General features: G+C 41.2%; 1 protein-coding gene across 1 annotated transcript in view; it reads right to left on the bottom strand.

Annotated features, from left to right (window-relative positions):
- The window catches only part of LOC115020451 (coiled-coil domain-containing protein 85A-like), a 34,564-nt gene extending 15,189 nt beyond the window's left edge, over positions 1-19,375 (bottom strand). The window contains 3 exon segments of the mRNA XM_029450499.1: positions 16,113-16,182; positions 16,184-17,185; positions 18,731-19,375. Of these exon segments, the coding sequence (XP_029306359.1) occupies positions 16,113-16,182; positions 16,184-17,185; positions 18,731-18,961 (1,303 nt within the window). The 5' untranslated portion in view covers positions 18,962-19,375.
- Between the last annotated feature and the right edge of the window lie 2,486 nt (positions 19,376-21,861).

The raw sequence follows: 21,861 nt of genomic DNA, 5'->3' as shown, positions 1-21,861 counted from the left end.
GCGTGGAATGAAAAAATGAGTTCAAAAGAGAGAAAGGAAAGGGAAAAAGCAGCGCAGATATTATAGAGGGAAAGGGGGGGGATGTGCGTGCTTCCCCCTGACTTACTCATAGTGATCCTGAAAGACGCAGCGACCTTCAGCATGGCACATAGCTGTTATGACACATCACCAAGGTAAATACTCAGTGTTCTTCAAACACACACACACACTCACAGCCTGCGTCAGCCTGTCATCATGCGTCACACACATTGTTAGTCGTCCATTCAGTTACATTCAATCCAAAAGTCTCCGTGATGGAGTTAGACGCCACATTCTTTTCTCTGTTGGTGTGAAACAAGGAAGGTCACACTCTGCCCACACACACCATATTGACTGCTCCTGTTTCCTATCAAACACACACGCAGACGTACCAGTTGTCAGTAGCACAGGGAACAGATTGCGGGGGCTTAGTGGGCATTGAGGGTCATCAACCCCCCCCCCCACAGGGGATAAGAGCCAGTGAACTCTCCCTTCATTCTGCCCTACTGGACCTTCATCCTAACAGACCTCGGCTGGATGAGGGAACACACGCCCACATGGTGGAGACGAGATGGGAATGAATAAACAATTGAAGAGAACTGGATATGTTTAGAACCGAGTCAGTAAGAGTGATATTAGATCAGCATCAAGCCTTTTTTTCCTGCTTCTTGGTAAATGATTCACACAACTCATTGTCCATGTCAGTGTGTCCAATTCTCAGTTCAAGCGTTGCTTTATCATCACTAGAATTTAATTGGTGGGATTCAAAAATGTGTCTTCACACACTCGTCTTCAATGACAACCAAAGCTCCTGAAGATTAGGGAGCCTTATTGCTTCATTGATTCTGCAAAGTTTCTCAGAAGTAGTTTTGCAGGACGGATGTTGTCTTGGAACATCAACACATTGTTTAATTACAGTTTGTGGTGCTATAAATAGATTTAAATGAATACATTCTCAATGTGCTGAAGAGAGAAGCAACTATTTATTCAAAACAGGCATTCATTCTAATTTCTCTGCTTTGTAAGTGTTTTCATTATGTAAGAAGCCTTTTGTGATGAAGCACCATAAACCAGCGAAGAAGAAAACACCAATTGAAGCAAGTAAAAGAACCAGAAAACCCAGCTGGACAGAGGAACAATGTTTAATATACGTAAGCTCAAGAGGCAGGTGTGGAAGAACATTTCTCCTGCCTCTGCTTAGGAAACTCTTTTAAAAGTCCTCCTCTCTACTCCTAATAGTTGTTCACCTTAGGAGCTCTCTTCAGAGCTAAGATGCTTTGTGAATAACTTCTTTTTATCAGGATCTAGTGAGATCTATTGTAAAAATGTCATAATTATATGAATTTTCAAAGAATTTCATTGCTAAAAGCAACTCTTTGTACTTGGAAGTTTATGAATATCTTCCCATTATATTTCCAACCTCTCAAGTTGACGGGAATCACCTGAATGCTCCATAAAATAATTCACAATACAGTAGTTGTGTCCTCCAAATTCAGCCAAAACAAGACTCTTCCCAGCCACATTTGGAGAAGCCTTTAAATTAAGACAGCCTGGTCATCCCTTGATGTCATAGTCAGACTTCAGAGGGTCCAGCCCCTGAATGAGACACAGCATGTTGTTTTATGTTGGGCCACGACTGCAACATCCAAAGATAGCCTCTTATCTTCCTGTCTGCCATCGTTGACTAGAAGACAAAATCATTGTCATGATTTTTAGAGCAATTCATTTTATGATAGCGAGGGGACATGTTGTCTCAGAAGCACTTAAAGCAATTTCCCATTGCTGGTGAATTAAGATCATTTGGTTATTGAGGGATTCAGCTTGTGACTCGTTGTGGCCATCCTCTTCAACCAACTAAAGCCTTATTGATGGGGGCTCATCATACAGATAAAACACGACCCCACCAAGCAAGAAATGCATTATGGGAGGAAGGTCAGCAGCAGAATCCTTACAGCATATCTTAATGATTAAAAGCACGACTCACTGTTCCCAGAGTGCAGTAGCAGCATTATGTTACTTTGACCAAATACATTATTCTGCGGCGCCTTTAATGAACATCCTGAACCATTTTGCCCTACTTGTAAGTGCAGCTGCCTTTACATCAATTCTAAGAAGCGGTTTAGGAAACTTGATTTTTCTGCAGTGACGGTCGAAATGTAATGAAGTTCTGTCATGAGTTGCAGCTTCCCTTTGAATCTGTCATTGCGGCAGATGTGATTAAGTTGAACATATGTGACTTTGGTGATGTACTGGCTGGTGAGCTGTGTCTGCCCTCAGGCTGTGTGGAGTGATGGATTGTATAAAAAAGTTTAATTCAAAGTGATGCCAGTTTCTATCCTAAATTAATATGAACCCATATAAATTCAATATTATTGTTTTGTTTGTGACTGTTTGCACATGCACAGTATAGTAAGCTGGAATTGTTAGACAGATGTACGGTCTCCTCTCTCCCATATTAATCTGACTTAGTGTTAGTAAAAACATATCACATGGTGTCACAAGTAAAGCAGACGGAGGGTTGGAAACAACTTTTTTCAAGGTACCGACCGGGTTGCAACACATTTCAGCAAGGAGCTAGACAATGTCCAAGAGAAGTGTGTATATATGAGGAGAAGCTGATCCTTCTTAGTGCAGGGCTAACGATCTGTCCAGTGTTTCTCCTATAATCATTTTATGAGCTCCGCTGCCAAAATGTTACACATTCATTAATATCGTCTACTCTCGTGTTTGGAGTGCCGGTGTCCTTCACACATACACAGACACACACACACACACACACGCACACACACACACACACGCACACACACACACACACAGACACACGCACACACACACACACACACAGACACACACACACACACACACACACACACACACACACACACACACACACACACACACACACACTGAGCAGAGCAGAGGCAGAAACAGTGTTACACTGCTTAACAACGTCAATCGTAGCTTCCCTCAGCGGCCTTGAAAGCACAAGAGTAGGCCCTGAGTGCCCAACCGAGGTGCCTTGGGATTTCCAGGCAGTAAAGACGCTTCCTGCCTTGAGAGTGAGTGAGTACGAGTCAGAACTGACACTGAAAAGGAATGGAGTGGGACTCCAGGCTACAAGTTCCACACCACCTTCAACTGTTGTGAAAACACCACTTTGCAGATTGTCAAAAAGGAACATATTGTGACTCAACCAGGGACAATCTCCGTACCACAGGACTGGAGTAACTGAGGTTACTGGTGTGACACCACCACCTGGGGTTGTGATGACAGGCTCAGGACATGTTGTGAACCCTGTCATCAAGTTCAGTTATTAGTTGGTCGGCCTTCGGTATAGGCTCCACTGGCATCAGACACGTACAGAAGAAAAGACATGCTGAACAATCACAGTACTTACAGTATCTGCATTGCATCTGCCTTTGCTCCGTAAACCCTGACGTGAAGTTACATTTTTGGAGGAGGCACATCAGGTATAGCATAGCTACAGCAGATGCATGCATATGATCTGTAGGTACCCTGTTACCCTTAAAGGTATAACTCAAAATCCTTTAGCCAGAAAATATTGATTGTTTGTGATTTCGGTGAACTGACCCTTTGGAGATTAAAGAACCAGTGTGGATAAACGTTGCCCTTTCGCTCTCGAACGGAAACATTCTTGTATAGGCTAGTGTTGCAGGGTATACCAATACCAGAAAAGTATAAGTGGTACAATAACCCATATTATGAGTATCGGTACTTTAAGAATGTTTTATAAAGAGTTGTGTTTATGAGCTGCGTTGATGTGCGACATCAGGGCATTGTGTGTGTGGGATCGCTCTGCTTCCAGGCTTCCACTCGCTATTTACAAGTGCTGGTGCCGATCGTCCACGGCTTGTTAACAAAGATATTATGGCACTAAAGTAGTGAAGTAAAGTAGTGAAGTATTCTGAGTCTGATTGGATGTTAAAGTTTATGAAGACACTCTGGTACATTCATTCACTTCTGTTGTTTTACGGCTTCTTTGCATATCCTCCACTACCTTGCATTGCATTTTTATAATGAAATGTTCTGTCATCTATTATTCCACTTCTTTTTCGGATGTTTTAGGTTTTTTACGTATCATTTCAGTATTGATATCGACACACTTTAGGCAAGTATCACATCAAAGTCGTAATTGTGGTATCGGGGCAGCACTAGTACAAGCTGCCAAACTTTCAATGATGGCTGTCCAACTCTTTATGGTAATAACACTAATGTCTCCAGCTGATGATGAAATGTACTCGTAAATGTTAAATACTACATGTGACAAAGTGAAGCAAGTTTTGCTTAAGTAGTTCAAATGGTCACAAATGTGTTTGTCCTCAGGTTTATTTTAGTGACAGCCCAAAAGCTGCAGGTATCCAGAACTGTGTGGCTTATGTTTATTAATAGCAGCAGCTGTGTAATATATTATGTGCTCCCTTGACAGAAACTAGATGAGGATACTTTCTACCTTTGCACAGTAATGTGAGAGCGTGCCAGCTGAGCCCAACAAAAACTGCTGAGCTTTCAATTGCACCTAGGGCACTGATGTAACACACACACACACACACACACGCACACACACACACACAATCATACACACACAGTCACTGTAACATGCACACTAACATGCATTCAGGCCATCTGTTGCAGTCAACACCCTACCTGACCCGTGTAAACAAACAATAGCACACCAAGAATACATCCACTCTACACACACACACACACACACACACACACACACACACACACACACACACGTCCCTCTTTCAACACACACTCACACTGTCAAGAATTAATTAAGGAAGGTAATTTTGCAATTGTGCACAACGTGAGGGTTCTGCAAAGGTGTTATGTCACTCAAACCCGTGCCACGCTCCATCAGTGAAACTGTGTAAAGTGTGTGTGTGAATAGAAACAGCTCTTTTCTCTGGGACTTTACACTCAGCAGTAAAGGTAATCAAGATAGGCCATTGTAGAGGGTTCAGCCTGTTTAACTCTGGGTCCATTAGCAGATGAATGATGACAAAAGAGGCCTTTCTCATTTCCTAAATCGGCTGTCAAACTGATACTGCCCGGGTGTGATGTAAGAGCCACAAATCCTCTAAAGCCATTTGCTGGAATTTCAGATAGGAACGGATGTAATGAAGTAACCACAACTTATTTTTAAATCAGTACCTTTCGGTGACCTTATTTTACCTACTGACCTGGGCCAGGGGCTACGCAGGCAACAGGAATCAAATCAGTGACTGAGGCAGAAAGAATAAGACAATAAATGAATGTACACACCATCATTTCTGTCACATGGATGTTGTATGTGTACTATGTTGTTTATTCTCAACACACAACATCTATTGCAGTCTGTGCGTCCTGGGAGAGGGATCCCTCCTCAGTTTTTCCTTGTGCGGTGCGAGGGTCTAAGGACAGAGGGTGTCGTAACCTGTACAGTCTGTAAAGCACACTGAGACAAATGTGTCTGTTGTGATATTGGGCTATACAAATAAATTTGATTTGATTTGATGTAAAGCTTCCAAGAACTGGGCTTTCATAAGTGCAACCTTTAGTACGAATGTCCACAGAAGTTGAGATGGCAATACAAGAGGGAGATCAGATGTGTGTGTTATAAGGACAGCCATGAAAGGGGGATGAAGTAACTGTTTGTCAGAATCTTCACATAAGGGTGAGGGAGTATAATAGATTTACAAAAACATGGTTACTTGAATTTTTAAAGAGCAGCTGAAATTGCATGGTACTTGAACTAATAAAAATAAAAGAAACACGAAGTACAATTCATTAAAAGGGACAGCATGTGGAATTTTGCAGCATCTAGTGTTGTAGTGTATTTAACGAACCGCAGAGTGTTAAACCGCGGTTACGCCGTGGTATCTTCCAGGATCTTCACCTCACTCAGAGGCCATCCATACCATAACCTTACATAAGAATCAATCAAATTCAGGCCCCAGCTGGCATCACCGCAGTTTAACAAGCGTGTTGGAGAACTACGGTGGCCTTCAGACAACTTAAAAACATGAAAGGCCCTCTCTACAGTGATGTGCACGATATCATTATTTACATGTTTACATGAACTTCATGGACATTCATTAATTCATCTCTCTCAATTTCTGACTGCAAGAAATTCCCCTTGCCTCTCCGGGCTTCCGTATGTTTAGCGTACAGTCATGAGTAATATTAATCTTCTCATCTAACTCTCTGCAAGAAAGCAAATAAGCATATTTCTCAAAATGTTGAACTCCCTTAAGCAGCTAGGGGGTTGGACGTCATGCCGAAGAAAATAGTTTAGGGTTTGTAAGTAAACCCTGATACAATCAACAATACAGTCTCAAGAAATACTTAACATCTTTAAGTGATTATTCTCTCTTACAGACTTCTGAATGTATATCAGGATAACAGATCACACAAGGAAATCCTAATTGAAAAGTAAATAGCCAAAGTGATAAAAGAAGGCACCACATGAAAAGATGTTTTACAGAAAAGGAGATGAAGACACGAGAGATTGGAGGCTGGAGGAGGTGGATGGAAAGTGTCAGTGTGGAGATGAACACAGAGCTCCATCCTTCTCTCCTACAGTCAGGATCTCTGGAGGCCACGCATTACATTCTAGTTTGACACCAAAGCAGCAGAGGTTCATGTTATGCACTGACACACATAGAAACACACACACCACACAAATCCCACTCATTACAGTCTGGAGCAGACAAATTAAATTAGACCAGCGCTGCCTAAATGGGTTTATCTGAACAGAGCAAGGCCCTAAGCCATATGTGTGTGTGTGTGTGTGTGTGTGTGTGTGTGTGTGTGTGTGTGTGTGTGTGTGTGTGTGTCTGTGTGTGTGAGAGAGAGAGAGCGAGAGAGAGAGAGAGAGAGAGAGAGAGAGAGAGAGAGAGAGAGAGGGGGGGGGAGAGAGAGAGAAAGCTTTAACGCATGAAACCACAGAAGCTAAACTTGCTTGGAGAATGATTCTGACCATTTGCACATCACAGCTAACTGACTGACAGCAGTTAGAATACAGATGTCCCCCCCCCCAGCATCATATCTTTGTTTATAGAGTTGCTTTGATTTTCTAAACTCTTTCTCTTTGATTCCCTTTATTTTAGTAGTGCATGTCCTAGCTTCGCATGTCAAATATGGTCATTTCCAGTGTGTTCTAAACTATAAAGTGTTTTTTTATATAAATAAAGTTTTGTCCAATTCAAATTTGTGAAGTGTTTTACCTCCAAGTCCGTCCTTTGTTTTGGATGTTTCCAATAGATTTCAAATAAGTTCCTAAAAAAAACATTGAAAACTGGTACAAATTATACTTAAGATGTTAAAATAGTTTATTAATTCCAAATATTTGCTAGTGTAACCTCGAGTCTGTCAGTGTCCTGCATATAGTCTACATGCAAGCATGCAATTCAATATATTTACTGAAAAAGTTTTATAATAGAAAAATTATGAAAGAATAGTTATTAGGGTTTTAGAAAATCCTCATTTTAAGAATTGTGACCGATATAAATAAAGCACACTCCATGACTAAGTGATTTCAAAAAATGTATTGATGTATTGTGTCATGTTTTGAAACAAGAATTTTTTTTCATTTTTTTTTCTTCTTCCTGCTTTCATTTGGGATTTATATATTCTGAGTTTTGGAACTACAGTTCCCATAATGCTTAGGATGTCAGAAAATGGAAGTGTAATTTTGCCATGGAATAAGTTGACTTTGTGAATCTGCACCATGACAATGCATCCTGCTTCAGCCACTATCAGTTCCGCACCATGGATGAACCAGAATCAGCTATCAATGGAAAAAGTGCTGTATGTAAAATACATGTGTGACATATGGTTTAGTTTGGCTGAATTAAGACACTGAGGAAAAGGGAAGTCATTTGTTAAAACACAAAATGCAAAGGGTTAATTAGTATTACTTGTATGTGTGAGTATGCTTTATGTGTATTTCTACAAGTGTGTATGCAAGTGTCTGTGCATACAGCTCTGTGTGTGTATGTGTCTGTTTGTGTGTATGTGTGTTTATATAAGCTTGTGTATGTAGCATTGTGTGTGTGTGCGTGTGTGTGTGTGTGTGTGTGTGTGTGTGTGTGTGTGTGCGTGTGCGTGTGTGTGTGTGTGTGTGTGTATGTGTGTCATTAGCTCTGCAATGCATGCTTCAATCAAGAGAGATGTTGGATTCATAACAAAGCGAGGACAATCTTTGCTTTGGGTTCTGGCTGTGTACAGAATCTAATGAGTTTTGCACACTAATTCTTCCAATCTGATTCAGCACATATCCACCCAGGGCAGGCAACACCAGCTGGGCTCAAGAGAGCAGTTTCCCCACAAAGAGAAGCAAACTAATAGTAGAGAAATACTACATTTACAAACCAGCAAATCCAAATATAAAATGCAATAGAATATAATATATGAGTGAACTTCAGTAATTTAAAAGATAGCTCCACGCAATAAAGATCAGTTAACTCGTCATACAGAGTGCTGCTATCATGTCTTCAGTGGCACTGGAAGAGTTTTGTCAAGTCTGAGAAAATGACGCTGATGATGTCATAGTGATGTCATCGATCTAGGCTTGGTCTTGGAGACTATACATTAATAACTGAAAGACCGTGCTACAAACCTAAGGTAATTCCTATAACGCAATCAAGTGGCATTATGGGAAATGACCCAGTGTTTTCGGGGCTTGACCTAGAGTAGGGACTAAAGTCAAGATATCTCTGTCTGTGGTGCATCAATTTTAATCAAATTTTTGTTTTTAATCAGTCTCATGTGAATCTCCAACTTCATGGAAGAACACATTTTTTTCAATAAATATGCATCGTTAAATTGTAAAGTTAACCGGTTTAATGGAAAAACAAAGGAGTTCCCCGAACAAACAATAGTCCGTGATTGGTCGTTTGCACATTCACAGCTCATTATGTCTGGCTGCTGATGGGTCAACTGCTGCTGCTATCTTCCACTCACTGAACAAAGTCCGTCTCGTGTCACAGCCAAATAAAGCACATTCACTGAGATCTAGTGGTGACTCTTAAGAAGTTAACGTCTGCCCCAAAAGTTGCTTTGGGTCTTATATAGCCAGAGAGTTTCTAAGTTGCAACACTTTTCTTGAGTCACAACAGTCCCACACAAAATAACATGCTGTAACTATTCACGTCACAGTTAATGGGATAGTAGTGACTCAAGCAAACGTAGCCAGCTTTCATCTACATTACTTTTTCTGACTGAAAAAAAGAGACTTTGCAGCATGTGTGCCTGGCCACTGTTACCCTAAGGCTCCCCGATTAGATTTGTTCTGACACCAACTCTGACAGCGACACTGGTATTGTTTTCATCATGTGAGTCAAAATGTGATCCTGGAGACACCTACTGCAGCGGGAACTACCACAGAGGAGGTTTTGAGTACTTTGCCAGATGTTTATATTTCTGTCTGTATAGTCTGTGGACAGATTCTGTTTCCGCAATAGTGCCTCAAACATGCAAGGAACTTTACAAATGTGTAGTTGAGACCCAAATGAAGGTAGAGTTCGAAGCGCGATCCAAGTATGGGGAGCAAAGGGGCCATTGGCCCTCGTACTTTACACCCTTGGCTTGATTTGAGGTCACAAAACATTACAGGTGGGATCAAAAAGACGGTCGACTGCGAAGACTAGTGTGGTCCGAGTGAGGGCGTCAGAAGTAGGGGGTTAGTAAGTGTAGAAAGGTACAATTGCCCCCCCCACACACACACTTTATGCCCCTGGCATAGAAGCTGGCGTGATCCTATTGCAAGATGGTCTCTAGTTCTTAAGATATGGACATTTTAAACATTGTGCAAAAACATGTTTGAATCTATCAAATTCATTGTATATATTACCCGCTCCCAGTCTCAACTGTCACCACTACCCAAAACTCACACGAGGCTCTTGAGGTCCGTTCTTCACTTGTTTATGACGGTACTTTTGACTATGGTTCCAGATTGACATTAAAACACTGCAGTCTACAGTACTTCTAGAAAATGTTGACTACATAGAACAGACTACTGTGCAAAGGAACTCTTAAGGCACCGTGCATGGGCCACTTTAGAAAACTGTAAACTGTAAAAGTACTATAACCCCTCTCCTGAGTGCATCCATCCTAAATCATATCTGATGATGCATAGAAATCTCATTTTTAGGACAACTTTCAACACAAGGGTCACATTAGTTTTAGAAACAGCATGAAGAGATATTACCAGTAGGCTACTACTATAAAAGGGGAAAAACCACACAGGACCTTTTTAATTATTCAGTGCACTAAGGCAGAAGTGCAGAGAGACCAATGAAGTTAATGACCACAATTTGTAAAAGTGCTGGCCCTTGATGGAGGCAGCTTAATGAAGATTTACGCTGAATGTATGCGGGGCAGAAACATGGGGTGGAGAGCTGCAAAGAATAGGTATTACATGCTGGTTGTATGGTGCAGACAGATGTTAACAGGCAAGAAAATGGAAGTGTAATAAATGAAAGGTAGAGGAGATAGATGAGGCTGAGGAAGAAGATGAGGCTGGAATCTAAGAAGAGCAGTTGAAAGCCACAGGCTGTAGAGAGAAATACTGAGAATAATAATGAGAAAGAATGTGTGGTAGAGAGCATTCAGCATTACAGAACAGATTAAAGAAGCAAAAATGGGGCTGCAATATTACTTTAAATATCTCAGTATTTGATTAATCAATTTGTTTGTATTCTGCCCTCACTGGAACATAGACATGATTTCTAGCTTTGCAGAGAGCTAAGTGGTTACTCAATAAACCAGGAGACAGCAGGTAACTTCAGGATGTTTATGAGTCCTTTGTGTAAAACTGAAAGATTCTTGTTTTCACAAAAACTGAATCATAAATAACTTTATGCAACACAAATACACATCACCATGCATGAGAGACTACAGCTGACCACCAATTAGCATGAAAACTAACGCCATGGACAAGCTAACGCGATTAGCATCGCCATTATCTTTATATTTTCCACACAAAAATAACTTTTCTAATGAACTATTTCAGGTTAGTATTTCTAATGAAATATTCATTAAAGCTTACAGACATGTTGTTTAGGGTTAGGGTTCAGCAGAGAAAACATTTGTGCTAAAGAAAACACCACGGTTGTGCTTGTAAGACTTTTTCAGTGTGAATGAAGCAAAAGCAAGTGATATTTGGACCAACAGTCCAAAGATTATTTCAGCACTAAGTAAAATATGTTTACAGCACAAACTGCAGGCTCAGTAGACAGTATGTAAGTGAACAGACTGCAAAAAATGACACCTCATACCTAGAAACGGGCTTGCATCACGGATGTCTACATTTGGCACAGTAGAGGTGAACGCACTTTTTAAACACAAGTTGGATTTGGGAGAAGATATATTGAAGAAAACAACTGGAAACAGCCAAACTCACACATGTTTCAATTATCACATCTGCATGGTTTAAACTTACGACTTCTAAACTCACCCTGTACTCATCAATCGATTCAGGGCTGCTCACACTGTAAACACTGAACCTGCTTATTCCAATATGGATTCATACAAAAAAAGGTGGCAGTGTCCAACAGCCAGACCAATGATATTTAATCGGGGCAGTTAATCAGGTGTAGCAAACCCCATCAAACTGAACATCCTCAAACAAATCGCTATGACTGGAAATTTTAATGAGGCAAACTATAAAAATGTACTGCCGAACTCTGGACCATTGTTATTCTCCGTTCAAGGATTGTTACAAGGGTAATTCTCCCACCATTCAGCAAGTTAGATCACGCTGCCGTCTTCTTCATACAAGAATATAAACAATGGATAGTACAGGACACTGTGTATGACTGTGATGAGAGGTCAGACGTTGGACGGCCCTATCAGAGGCTGTGCTGCAGGACTTACTGAATATGTTCCAATCATGCTCTAACAATGTCAGTGCTTCAAAGCAACACTGGCCGACAATATCATCCCCATGGTGACTGTGCAGTCATATCTGAACCAGAAACCGTGGCTTGATGGATCTAGCCTTGCTGCTTTTGGACGGGCGTGCTGCTGCTTATGACTTGCTGTAAAGAAATAGAAAACGTTTGTATTCTGATACTTTTATTACCATAACCTTTCGTATAATAAACCATACCTTTGAGCATGCCACCCCTACATGTCACTGTACACACAACGACAATGACAAATTAATCCTTGAATCTTGAATCTTGAATCTTAATCTCGTGGTAATTCGGTCAGATTCTAAAATGAGTCAGGAGAGTCGTGAAACCATTTAAATGAATACATGTTTACGTGTCAGTAGACATCAGAGTCATTTTCTGGACGCAGTCTTTTCTTCCAAGAATCCCACTGAGTGCTATAAAGCAGAACAACTAAGGAGAGCTAGACATTTCCTTAACTTTCACTTCTACCTAAAGCATATAGTATGCTGCAAATGGTATTAAGATGTATATGTATGCATACCGTACAGTACATCCAGTCACTATTGTTTCTTGGTAACAGCTGAGTCAGGGATCCTGTGTCCACCCAAGGTACAAAGCTATTTCCCATGGCCTCAGCTGTAATATAGAGCACTTCCACTCAGCACTATAGAAATCATTACGGCTGCTGGAAACCATAGTACTGCACCGACATGCAAACTGCATCCTGTGATGCAGCGGGAAATATAAAGACGGCCTCCAACGTGGAGCCTAAAGTGTTGATAGTTGCAAAGACTTTGAAGGGGGCCTTCGTGGCCTTTTGGGAGCTATGAAAAGATCTTTAGGTAAAGAGAACAGAAAAGCAAAAGAGACAAGATTATTCATTCTCTGCTTGCACTTGACTTGGAGCATTCAGCCTTTTCTGAACAGGGACTGTGTTTGCACAACGTTTTACTTTAGAAAAGAGAGAACTTATTGAAGAGTTATTTTGCACAGTGTTTCCCACAGGATGAATACATGTTACAAGATTACATTTAAATACATCATGATCACCTTTTAATTTACCTTCGCCCAATAATTATCGTTACTGAATAGAACATAACCGCATCATAATGTTTCTCAATGGAACTTCGCTCGGCTGCTAACAGCTAACATTATTAGCTCTCTTGCCGATTTCAACACAGATTTGTTGTTCAAAATGTAGCATTATCATCGCGACTAGAAAGCATTAATGCCGATCTCTCAATCATATATTTTTACTGAATATCAGCCGATAACGGTCGAAAGTAGAACTTTATTTCACACTATAATGGCTGTGTAATTAATCCGCAGTTCATATGGGTGCCGAACCGGGTGGGTCCGTACGGATCAACTGCGGTCCATAACACCACTATAAGGTGGGTGTAAAGTGCATTGAACATGAAGAGTCACAAATGAACAAATGCATTAATGATAGCGCATTCAATTCATCATTCTGGTATTCTTCATTCAGCCTGAACTTTCAACTGCATTTCCATACAGACCTTACACAGTAAATAAAAACCCATACAGCTTGATATCAGTATATATTTATAGGATATAGGGCTTTCACCAAGTACTTCACAATTTGACAGTTGACTACTAAAACCACTAATCTACACTGTGGACAGTAGTCCTAACTCATAAGATGATTTTAACCAATTCTGCACCACTGAAGATAAAGCAACTGTACTAACTTACTAACAACTTAGTTTAGCTTAACATGAAGATTTGAAACAGGAGCAAATAGTGTAGCTCCATCCAACAAAATCCACCTACACGCACCTCTGAAGCTCACTCATTAACACAATCTATCTTGTTTGCTACAAAAACCAAGGTGTAAAGAGGAAAAGCTGCGACTTTACAAGGCGTTATGTGCCAGACTATTTCCTGGGCGGGCGCAGTGACTTCCTGGAGTCTTCACTGGTTGCCTGGCTTTTCTGTAAATGATAAAACTCCAGGAGCTAGACTGCTGGACGATAAATCACAATATGTTTTTTTTAATATTGATCGGCGTAAATAATGATGATGATATATAGTTAATAAAATAAATAATAATGCTCAATTTACAGTTCTCCTTAGGACATAATCCTAAAGAAACCATAAGATTAATTATGGTTTATAATATACAATTATGTATTATCAGAACGGGGGGGTTGACTCCATATGTACAGTATATATGACACTTCGTACCCATTCATCAAATTCTGATAGTAAAATGGGTCATTTTGCAAAGATCATACAATTTATGCACCGTTTTACAGCCGCCACAGAGATAGCGGCGGAGAAGGGAGACGCTATAGAGGAGCCTACGCCATACTGGCTTTTCATCTGATGTTTTTTTAGGAAGAGGAAAACCAATGAAAACATAACTATCGGAAGTAAATCTGATAAATGTATCATTGTTATCGTCATTCAAATCAAGATTGTTTAATCCTAAATCAAAGTATTTGATTTTCCACAGTTCAAAAGACGGGTAAAGTGAGTTGAGGCGGTTTTACCCTCCACTGCATCCATGGACACAACACATTAATTCAGTCACATGCTCAAAGTAAACACTCAGAAACACATATACAGAGAGAAACAGCATACCAGTCACATCACAAGGGAGTGCTTTGGAATATTTAATGGAAGCAAAATTAAGTAATGCTTCAAAGCTCAGAAAAAGTATTTCACATCTCTGTCTTTTCAGATCACATAACGTGTCCTCTGCTATAAAAAAAAAAACAACCTATAGTGTGCAAGTGGGAAAAGTCTATTTTAACATATCAGAAGAGTTGAGCAACTGTCAAATGTGCGCTAATTAAAATGAGTGGACAGCTCACAGTGTGTGTGTGCCCTGAACACACCTCTAGAGTACCTATGTATCCCATAAACCCTGGAGAGTTGCATCACCCACGTTCCCCAGATGAGTGCACATCTCCCTCACTCTCTGTGTGTATTAATGTGTTTGATTGTAAGTCTGGCTCCTGAACTTAGTTTCAAGCTAAGCTTGAGCTTTGTATGTGGGTGAACGTGACCTTGTGTTTCCTTCTGTTAATAAAACCAAGGTCATCTATGACTGTGGCACTAACAGTCTGAACCAAAGTCAGCGAGTATAGATTGTATATATTGTGGACGTAGTCTCTGTGACGTCACCCGTAGGTTTCTGATGAGCCTGTATGAAGCTCCCGGCTAATCTAAATATGGGCATCTGCGTGCAGTTGTACCAGACTGTAAACATGTTTATTTCTGCTGTAAAGTTGGACATTTTTACATTGGGGTCTATAGGGAATGACTACATTTTAAAGGCTCAAGAGGCCATTCCATGAACTGCAGTTTTTGGCACTTCTACATACATGCGTGGAAATTTAGCAAATAATAATCTGAAATCAAGGTCAAGCTTTTTCCAGAGATTTTAACTGCATCTGTTGGACTTCACGAGCAGGTGCACTTTCCTCAGTTGTCATGGAGATGGTTCATGTGTCAATATGTGATCTATTGAACTTGATACATGATAACAGGCGGCAGGTGTATGAGGCTGTGCTAGACTCCAACTCTTAAAGAGCATGGTGATGCTGCAAAGTTCTGGATTATAACAGTTTGGACTGTTTGATTTATTTGAGTTAACCAGCCACGGTCATCTGGCAGATATTGGGAAAAGGATAAATTAATCTACTATTGTATTATTTGTATAGAATTTGCAGTGTGCTTTGCTACCATTAATGGCTTATCGGCCAGCAGAAGGTGTGCTGCTGGGTCATCGTGCCATATTCTCTGTTGATCTGATGTCAGATTAGATTTTTATATGAGAAAACCTTTCCAAAGCAAGAATTCAACTTTATCTTGAAAGATAATGACAACAAAAGAACACAGCTGTCTCTGATGGGGTTCGGGTCTTAATATCTGCAATACCTGACAGGTTCAGTTGGGTCTGGTCGGGAAGGCACGGATACGGGCCTGGATCAAGGTCTTGGTTTAAAGGCCAGGGCAGAAATATAGGTTGTGGGTCTCTGCTAGTTTGTTGGAAGCTAGAGAAGTATAACTGTAATAAATGTGTATAGCCTCTTATCCATCTTTTGAAAGCCAGATGATTCAATCTTCCAATATTCTGTATATTTAATAATGTTCTTCCTTATGGGTCATGAATAAGTTATGAATTAGAATACAAGATAAGAGTTACCCTCTGCCTACCGTTGTACAGACTCTGGTGGTGGGGGGCCAGCTCCTCTCCCGCTGCTCTCCTCTGACCTTCTTCCCTGCCATGGGGAGCCACTGTTATACCTCCCCTTGCCGTGCTCCACCCCGGGGCTGTGATGATAGTGTTGGTGGTGCCGTATAGACTCTGGACTACCCAAGATCACCCGCCCTTTCCTCAGGTGCTCAGGCGTCCCTATCGGTGACAGCTTGGACTCAGGACTCCCACAGCCGGCCCCCGCAATGTTAACCGACCGGTGTCTGTGACTCAGCTCTGGGCTGGACTTTGCTGTGCTCTTCCCACAGCCCGGTGATGCCTGCCCTGACATCAATAGCTGTTTGTGGGCTAGTAGGTCAGAGCTGCAGGGTTTGGGGCTGGAGTCACATGGTAGCCTGGTGGGAGACTTGCTGTGTTTCTCCGGGCTGTGGCCCCGAAGGCCACGAGGGTCCAGGTTGGTGAGGGACCCCCCGCGGGGGCGGCAGGACTGGGGGAAGGTGTAGTACTCTGGGGTGGAGCTGTGCCTCCTGCCTGTGGATTCACACACCTCTCCTGGTTTGTGGCGGTGGTCTGAAGAGACACATCTTGATCCAGGGCTGGCATTGGAGCCCAGGGTCGGGGGTTTGAGGTGGGGGTTATCTGGGCTATCCGTACTTCCTGCGCTGGAGGTGCTGCTGCCATCGCCGACGTCCCGCAGCAGCCCAGGTACTGGGACACCTCCACCCAGCTGAGACAAGCTGCTTTGACTGTCAATGGAGCTCCTACGGCCAGTACCTCCGTGCCCGCCCACACCTCCACCTCCTCCAGCCACAGCCACAACCCTTTCCTCCTCCAGCATGAGGCACACCTCCTTGAGCTCCAGGTTTTCCCGGATGACTTCCACCTGCCGCTGCTCCAGCTCCTTCAGCTTCTGCAGGTAGATGGCCACCTCCTTCCTCATCAGGCCGGCACTGTAGCGGCCCAGACGCTGCCACTCCCGCGACACCCGCTTTCCCTTCTGCCGGTCGTCATCCAGGAAGCAGCACAAGTCCCGCAGCTCCTGGTTGTCCTCCTGCAGTTTCTGGTTCACGTCCTGGTTTACATAGGTACACACACACACACACACACAGAGCAGAAGTGAGGGATTACATGCACATTCCAGCTGGGATTGATCCTTTGATGAGTGTGATGAGTGTTTCCATCATGCTATTCTGTGTTTCTTTCAGATCTGAAATCATAAATCGAATGACAGAAAATTAATCTGCAACTATTATGATAATCATTTGAGTTTTTTTAAGCAAAATTGCCAAACCAGCTTTTTGAATGTGGGGTTTTGCTGAATTTACAAAATTGTTTTGGACAGTTTACAAAACAAACCATTTGAAAATGACAGATTGGGCTCTGTAAACTTATGATGGACCGTTTTCCCCATTTTCTGGGAAAAATTATTTATCAGTTCATTGTCAGCATTAATTTGTCTGCCAATTTGTTCTTAAATAACTGAATTTTTATCATCAAACTTCAAACGTCTTGGTTTATCCGACCAACATTCAAAAAACTAGGGTTGACCGATATTTCAATATGATAATTTATCATCTTTCAAATTAATCGTACCGAGATGAAATCATATATCGCGATATCTTAATACACAACTACGTCGTCAAAATTGATAATGACAAGCACGTTCTAAATCAAATTTCTCCAAAGATCTAATAAGACTCAATTAAATAATACTTGTAGTCTATTGTCTTCTCTATCATTTCACTTTAACCTGTTATGTTCATTTTGCATCCAAGTTCTTAATTAAATGAGAAAATAATAAGTAGTTTTCATTTGTCTTGTATTGAATTCACTTTCGCTTTACCATGTGGTTATTTCATATAGACTACTTAATTGTTGAATTACTAGAAAACATGCTATATCGTGATATATATATATATATATATATATATATATATATTATATATATATCAGAATTGAGGTTTGAAATGACCAACACAGGGATAGAAGATGATGGCCATGTCAAGATATTCAATGGTTTACTTTGATATAAAACAGAGACAAGCAGAAAACGTTCCATTAGAGAACCCAGAACCAGAGAATAGTTGAACTTTTTGCTTAAAAATGCCCGAGCCGATTAACCTGTGAATTAAAGTAGTTGGTAATAAAAATGTTGTCAACTACATAAATCAACTATTCATTTTTAGCTCTAATTTAAATTATCATTAGTTGTAGCCCTGTTTTATTGACTATATTTAAAAACAGTATGCTGTAGAACTGGGAATATTCTGAACAATGTTTCATTTACTCAAGATTAAAATGTCTTCATTTTTTATATGCTACAGCAAAGTGAACCGAAATTACATTTTATATGTAATACATATATTAAGATGAATGTCCTCTAGCATCATTCCAACATTTTACCTATACCATATGCAACAGGTTTAATGATATTGTAACCTTAATTATTTAATAACCATTTTGCCCTTTACTGACAATGTGTCAATTTGGCCATATTTCAGAGGGCTTCCTCTTTCACTGATGATGCACAGATCCAGACCTGTACCTTACACACCTGTATAAAAACCCCAGGGAACCAGTCACAACCTGGCTCCCCAGGGTCCCCCAACCATCTCACCTTTAAACTCCGTATCTCGTTCAGGTGCTGCTGGAGTCTCCGGTTCACCTCCCGCATCAGATTGCTGTGCTCCACGATGGCGCTCCTCTTCCCCGCCTCTGCCCTCCTCAGTTGCCGCACCAGCTCCTCTTTGCCCCACTTCAGCAGCTCCTCGTCGTTTATTTTGGAGATGTCCTCCGCAAGACTCTCTGCGCTTTTGGACAGCTGCGGCTGCTGCGCGCCTTTCTCCATCCTTTTAAACTACAGTTAAGGTTGGCAGAAATAAGTACTGTATCTGGTATTTCAGGTAACCAGGCACCAAACCAAGCCCCCCGAATACACCCGGGACAATTCTAATCCAAACGCTACTTAGATTCCCCCCACCCACCCTTTTTATGTCCATGGAATTACATCGCTTTTATTTTGGCTGTGCCTCGCCCATACTGCAGCTCCAATATCCGCCCTAGCTCTGCTGCTAAATCCCTGATGTTAGAGCTTTAGTCTGCATGCTGTATCTCCGGCTGAGCCCATGGACGGCTTGGCGGGGCGGTTTCTCTCCAGGTGCATGCCGGCCGCCTTGCGCAATCCTGCTGCTCAGTGCAAACTACCGCTGTCCGACCGCTGGGGAGGAGGACAGGAGGAGGAGGAGGAGGAGGGGGAAGGGGAGGGGGCTGCATTGGGAGGTTGCAGGTGCATAGCCGGAGAGCCAGGATGTTAAGGTGCGTTAGTGTGGGGGAAAAATTCCCCCCTCGTTCCTCCACCCTCTCTCTCTTTCCTAAGCCTCTTTGTCCTGTTGCGCCATCTGCTGTAGCTGTAAGGTATCAGGCCATTTTTGTAACCTGCTCAAGGTGATGTTAGAAAATAAACTTGCAAAACGGAAATGTGGGCAATGTTGGCAGAGAAGACTAAATGTTTCTGATGTATATGGTAAGGTGAACTCTCCTCTCATTAACAAACGCCAGTGGAGGAAGATCCTGATCATTTACTTAAGTAAAACTATAGCCTGTATAAATACTATGTACTTTTTAATACACCATTCCTACTGTAATGGAAATGTTAAATTCTGTAAGAAATCCTGTGTTTTAATCATTTGTAAATAACAAAGTGCTTACTGAATGTCCGGAGAAGAGGATGATAAGAAGTCCTGAATGACGTATCTGTATTGTAAAGATAATGTCCTAATAATGATTAATGTGCTATATTTTCCTGACCTTGCAAATCTCACTGTGTGCATGTGTGTATAAGAACCGAAGGTATCCTCTGCTCTGGGCTCACTTACTTGACTGAGTTTACGGGTCCATCTGCAGATGTTTGAATTAAGCTTACACAAAGACCAGTGTTGACTTTTGACTTTGTGCTTTACAATACTGAAATTGCCACCAAACTACAAATACTAATCCTTTGTTGAAAACTTTGTGAAAGTATTATGTATTATGTTATTGTTGTATTATTACTAGGGCTGTGAAATGAGTGCGTTAATTTCGATTAATTAATCACAGACAAAGTAACGTGACAAAGAAATTAACGCCGATTAATCGCGCTCTTAGATGCCCCCCCCCCTAATAAAATGATTTATTAGGCTTAATGTTTCAGGGTAAATTGAAATGATGTAATTCCTATCAAATCCCACAGCTCACATGTATCTGAATTGAAAAAAGTATAAATGTAAAGGTGTTCTTCTACTCTCTCTAGAATTTAATTGTATCCATAACAAAAGTTAATGGGAGAAAATAATTATCATAAAAAGAAAAATCTTTCTAATAAATGAAGAAAGTTTATTTGCGGTCCATTTTGTTGTTCAGAGCTACAATTAACATTTTAACTAGATGCTGAATCAGAAAACAAATAAAATAAAAAACTTTAGAGTGGTACACTTGAGTTTAATCTGTGATCTGTGTTTACTGCAGTATGAAACTCCAGTGATGTATACATGTATCAGACCAGTCTGCTCAGTGCTGCCGTACTGTCCACCCACCGGAGACACGTTATTTTCAGGAGCGATTCTGCGAGTGTTTTGTTTTGAAATGACTTCAGAGAGTTCCGCCTCTCGCTCCTAAATGGAACCAATGTTCATTTGACCATTTAGCCAGGGACGTGCGGTTAGGGGAGGCATGTATGTAATGTATGTGTGTAGCATATTTAGTCTTGCTGATGTGACATAAAACCACAGTGAGAAGACACCAGGTGAGGCAGATAGTACTCTGCCGAAATGAAGAGGGCGCAAGTGTGCCCACACTGAAGAGGGCGCACGTGAGCCCACACTGAAGAGGACGCACGTGAGCCCAATACACTTACCTCTCTGAGCCGCTATAAATGTAATGTTCTTTTTTGGCCAAATATGTCCCTTACCTGTGTGTGTATAAAGAATGCTGATATGAGAAATGAAAAATAACCAGTGGTCAATGTTCATGCTGCCAAGAAAATGGTGAATAAGCTACTCAGTTGGGTTCATATATTTGTAAATCTGACTCTGAAAGAGTCAGTGCCTCCCCAGCCATGAACCTCACCACACGTCACTGTATTTAGCAAGGAGAAAAGCAAAAACAGAAAAGCATTGAAGTCGCTTTTCTGTTAAAAAAGACAAACGATTGATCCGAAGATACACAAATTAAGATCCTGTAATCTGGCTAATTCTTTTGAGATGTGTAAAAATTTTAATTGAGTATCATGTACTCAGAAATAACTTTTTCATTACTTGTGCACATTTGGGTATCTGGTGTGCCTACCAACCCACAAACATAATAAGACAACCTAGTCAGTTTTTTAAGGGCTGCCTCGGTCAGAAAACATGACATTCAACAATCCATTCAGCTTTGGCTCCCCTTCCTATGTCACGTGCAGGCACATTAGAAAATATCGCCCTCCATCTGAGTATCTACACCCACATCTTGAGAACTACTGAGCCAATCGGAGCAGACTGGGCTTTTTTTGGGAGGGGGGCTTAAAGACACTAAAGCGGAGCATTTCAGACAGAGGGTGAATATAAGTATATCCAGACAGACAGTATGAGAAAAATTATTTGTTTTTAGAGCATTAAAGCATGTACACATGTTCTAGTAGAAACACAAAATACAAGCATGAACCTGAAAATGAGCACGCTATGTCCCCTTTAAGGTTTTTGTTTTGTTGCACCCACTACACACTAAATTTCG

Source organism: Cottoperca gobio, chromosome 15 (assembly GCF_900634415.1).
Source record: "Cottoperca gobio chromosome 15, fCotGob3.1, whole genome shotgun sequence".
In the NCBI taxonomy this organism is placed as follows: domain Eukaryota; kingdom Metazoa; phylum Chordata; class Actinopteri; order Perciformes; family Bovichtidae; genus Cottoperca; species Cottoperca gobio.
The sequence above is the reverse complement of the archived record's forward strand: the minus strand, read 5'-3'. Positions and strand labels throughout refer to the sequence as shown.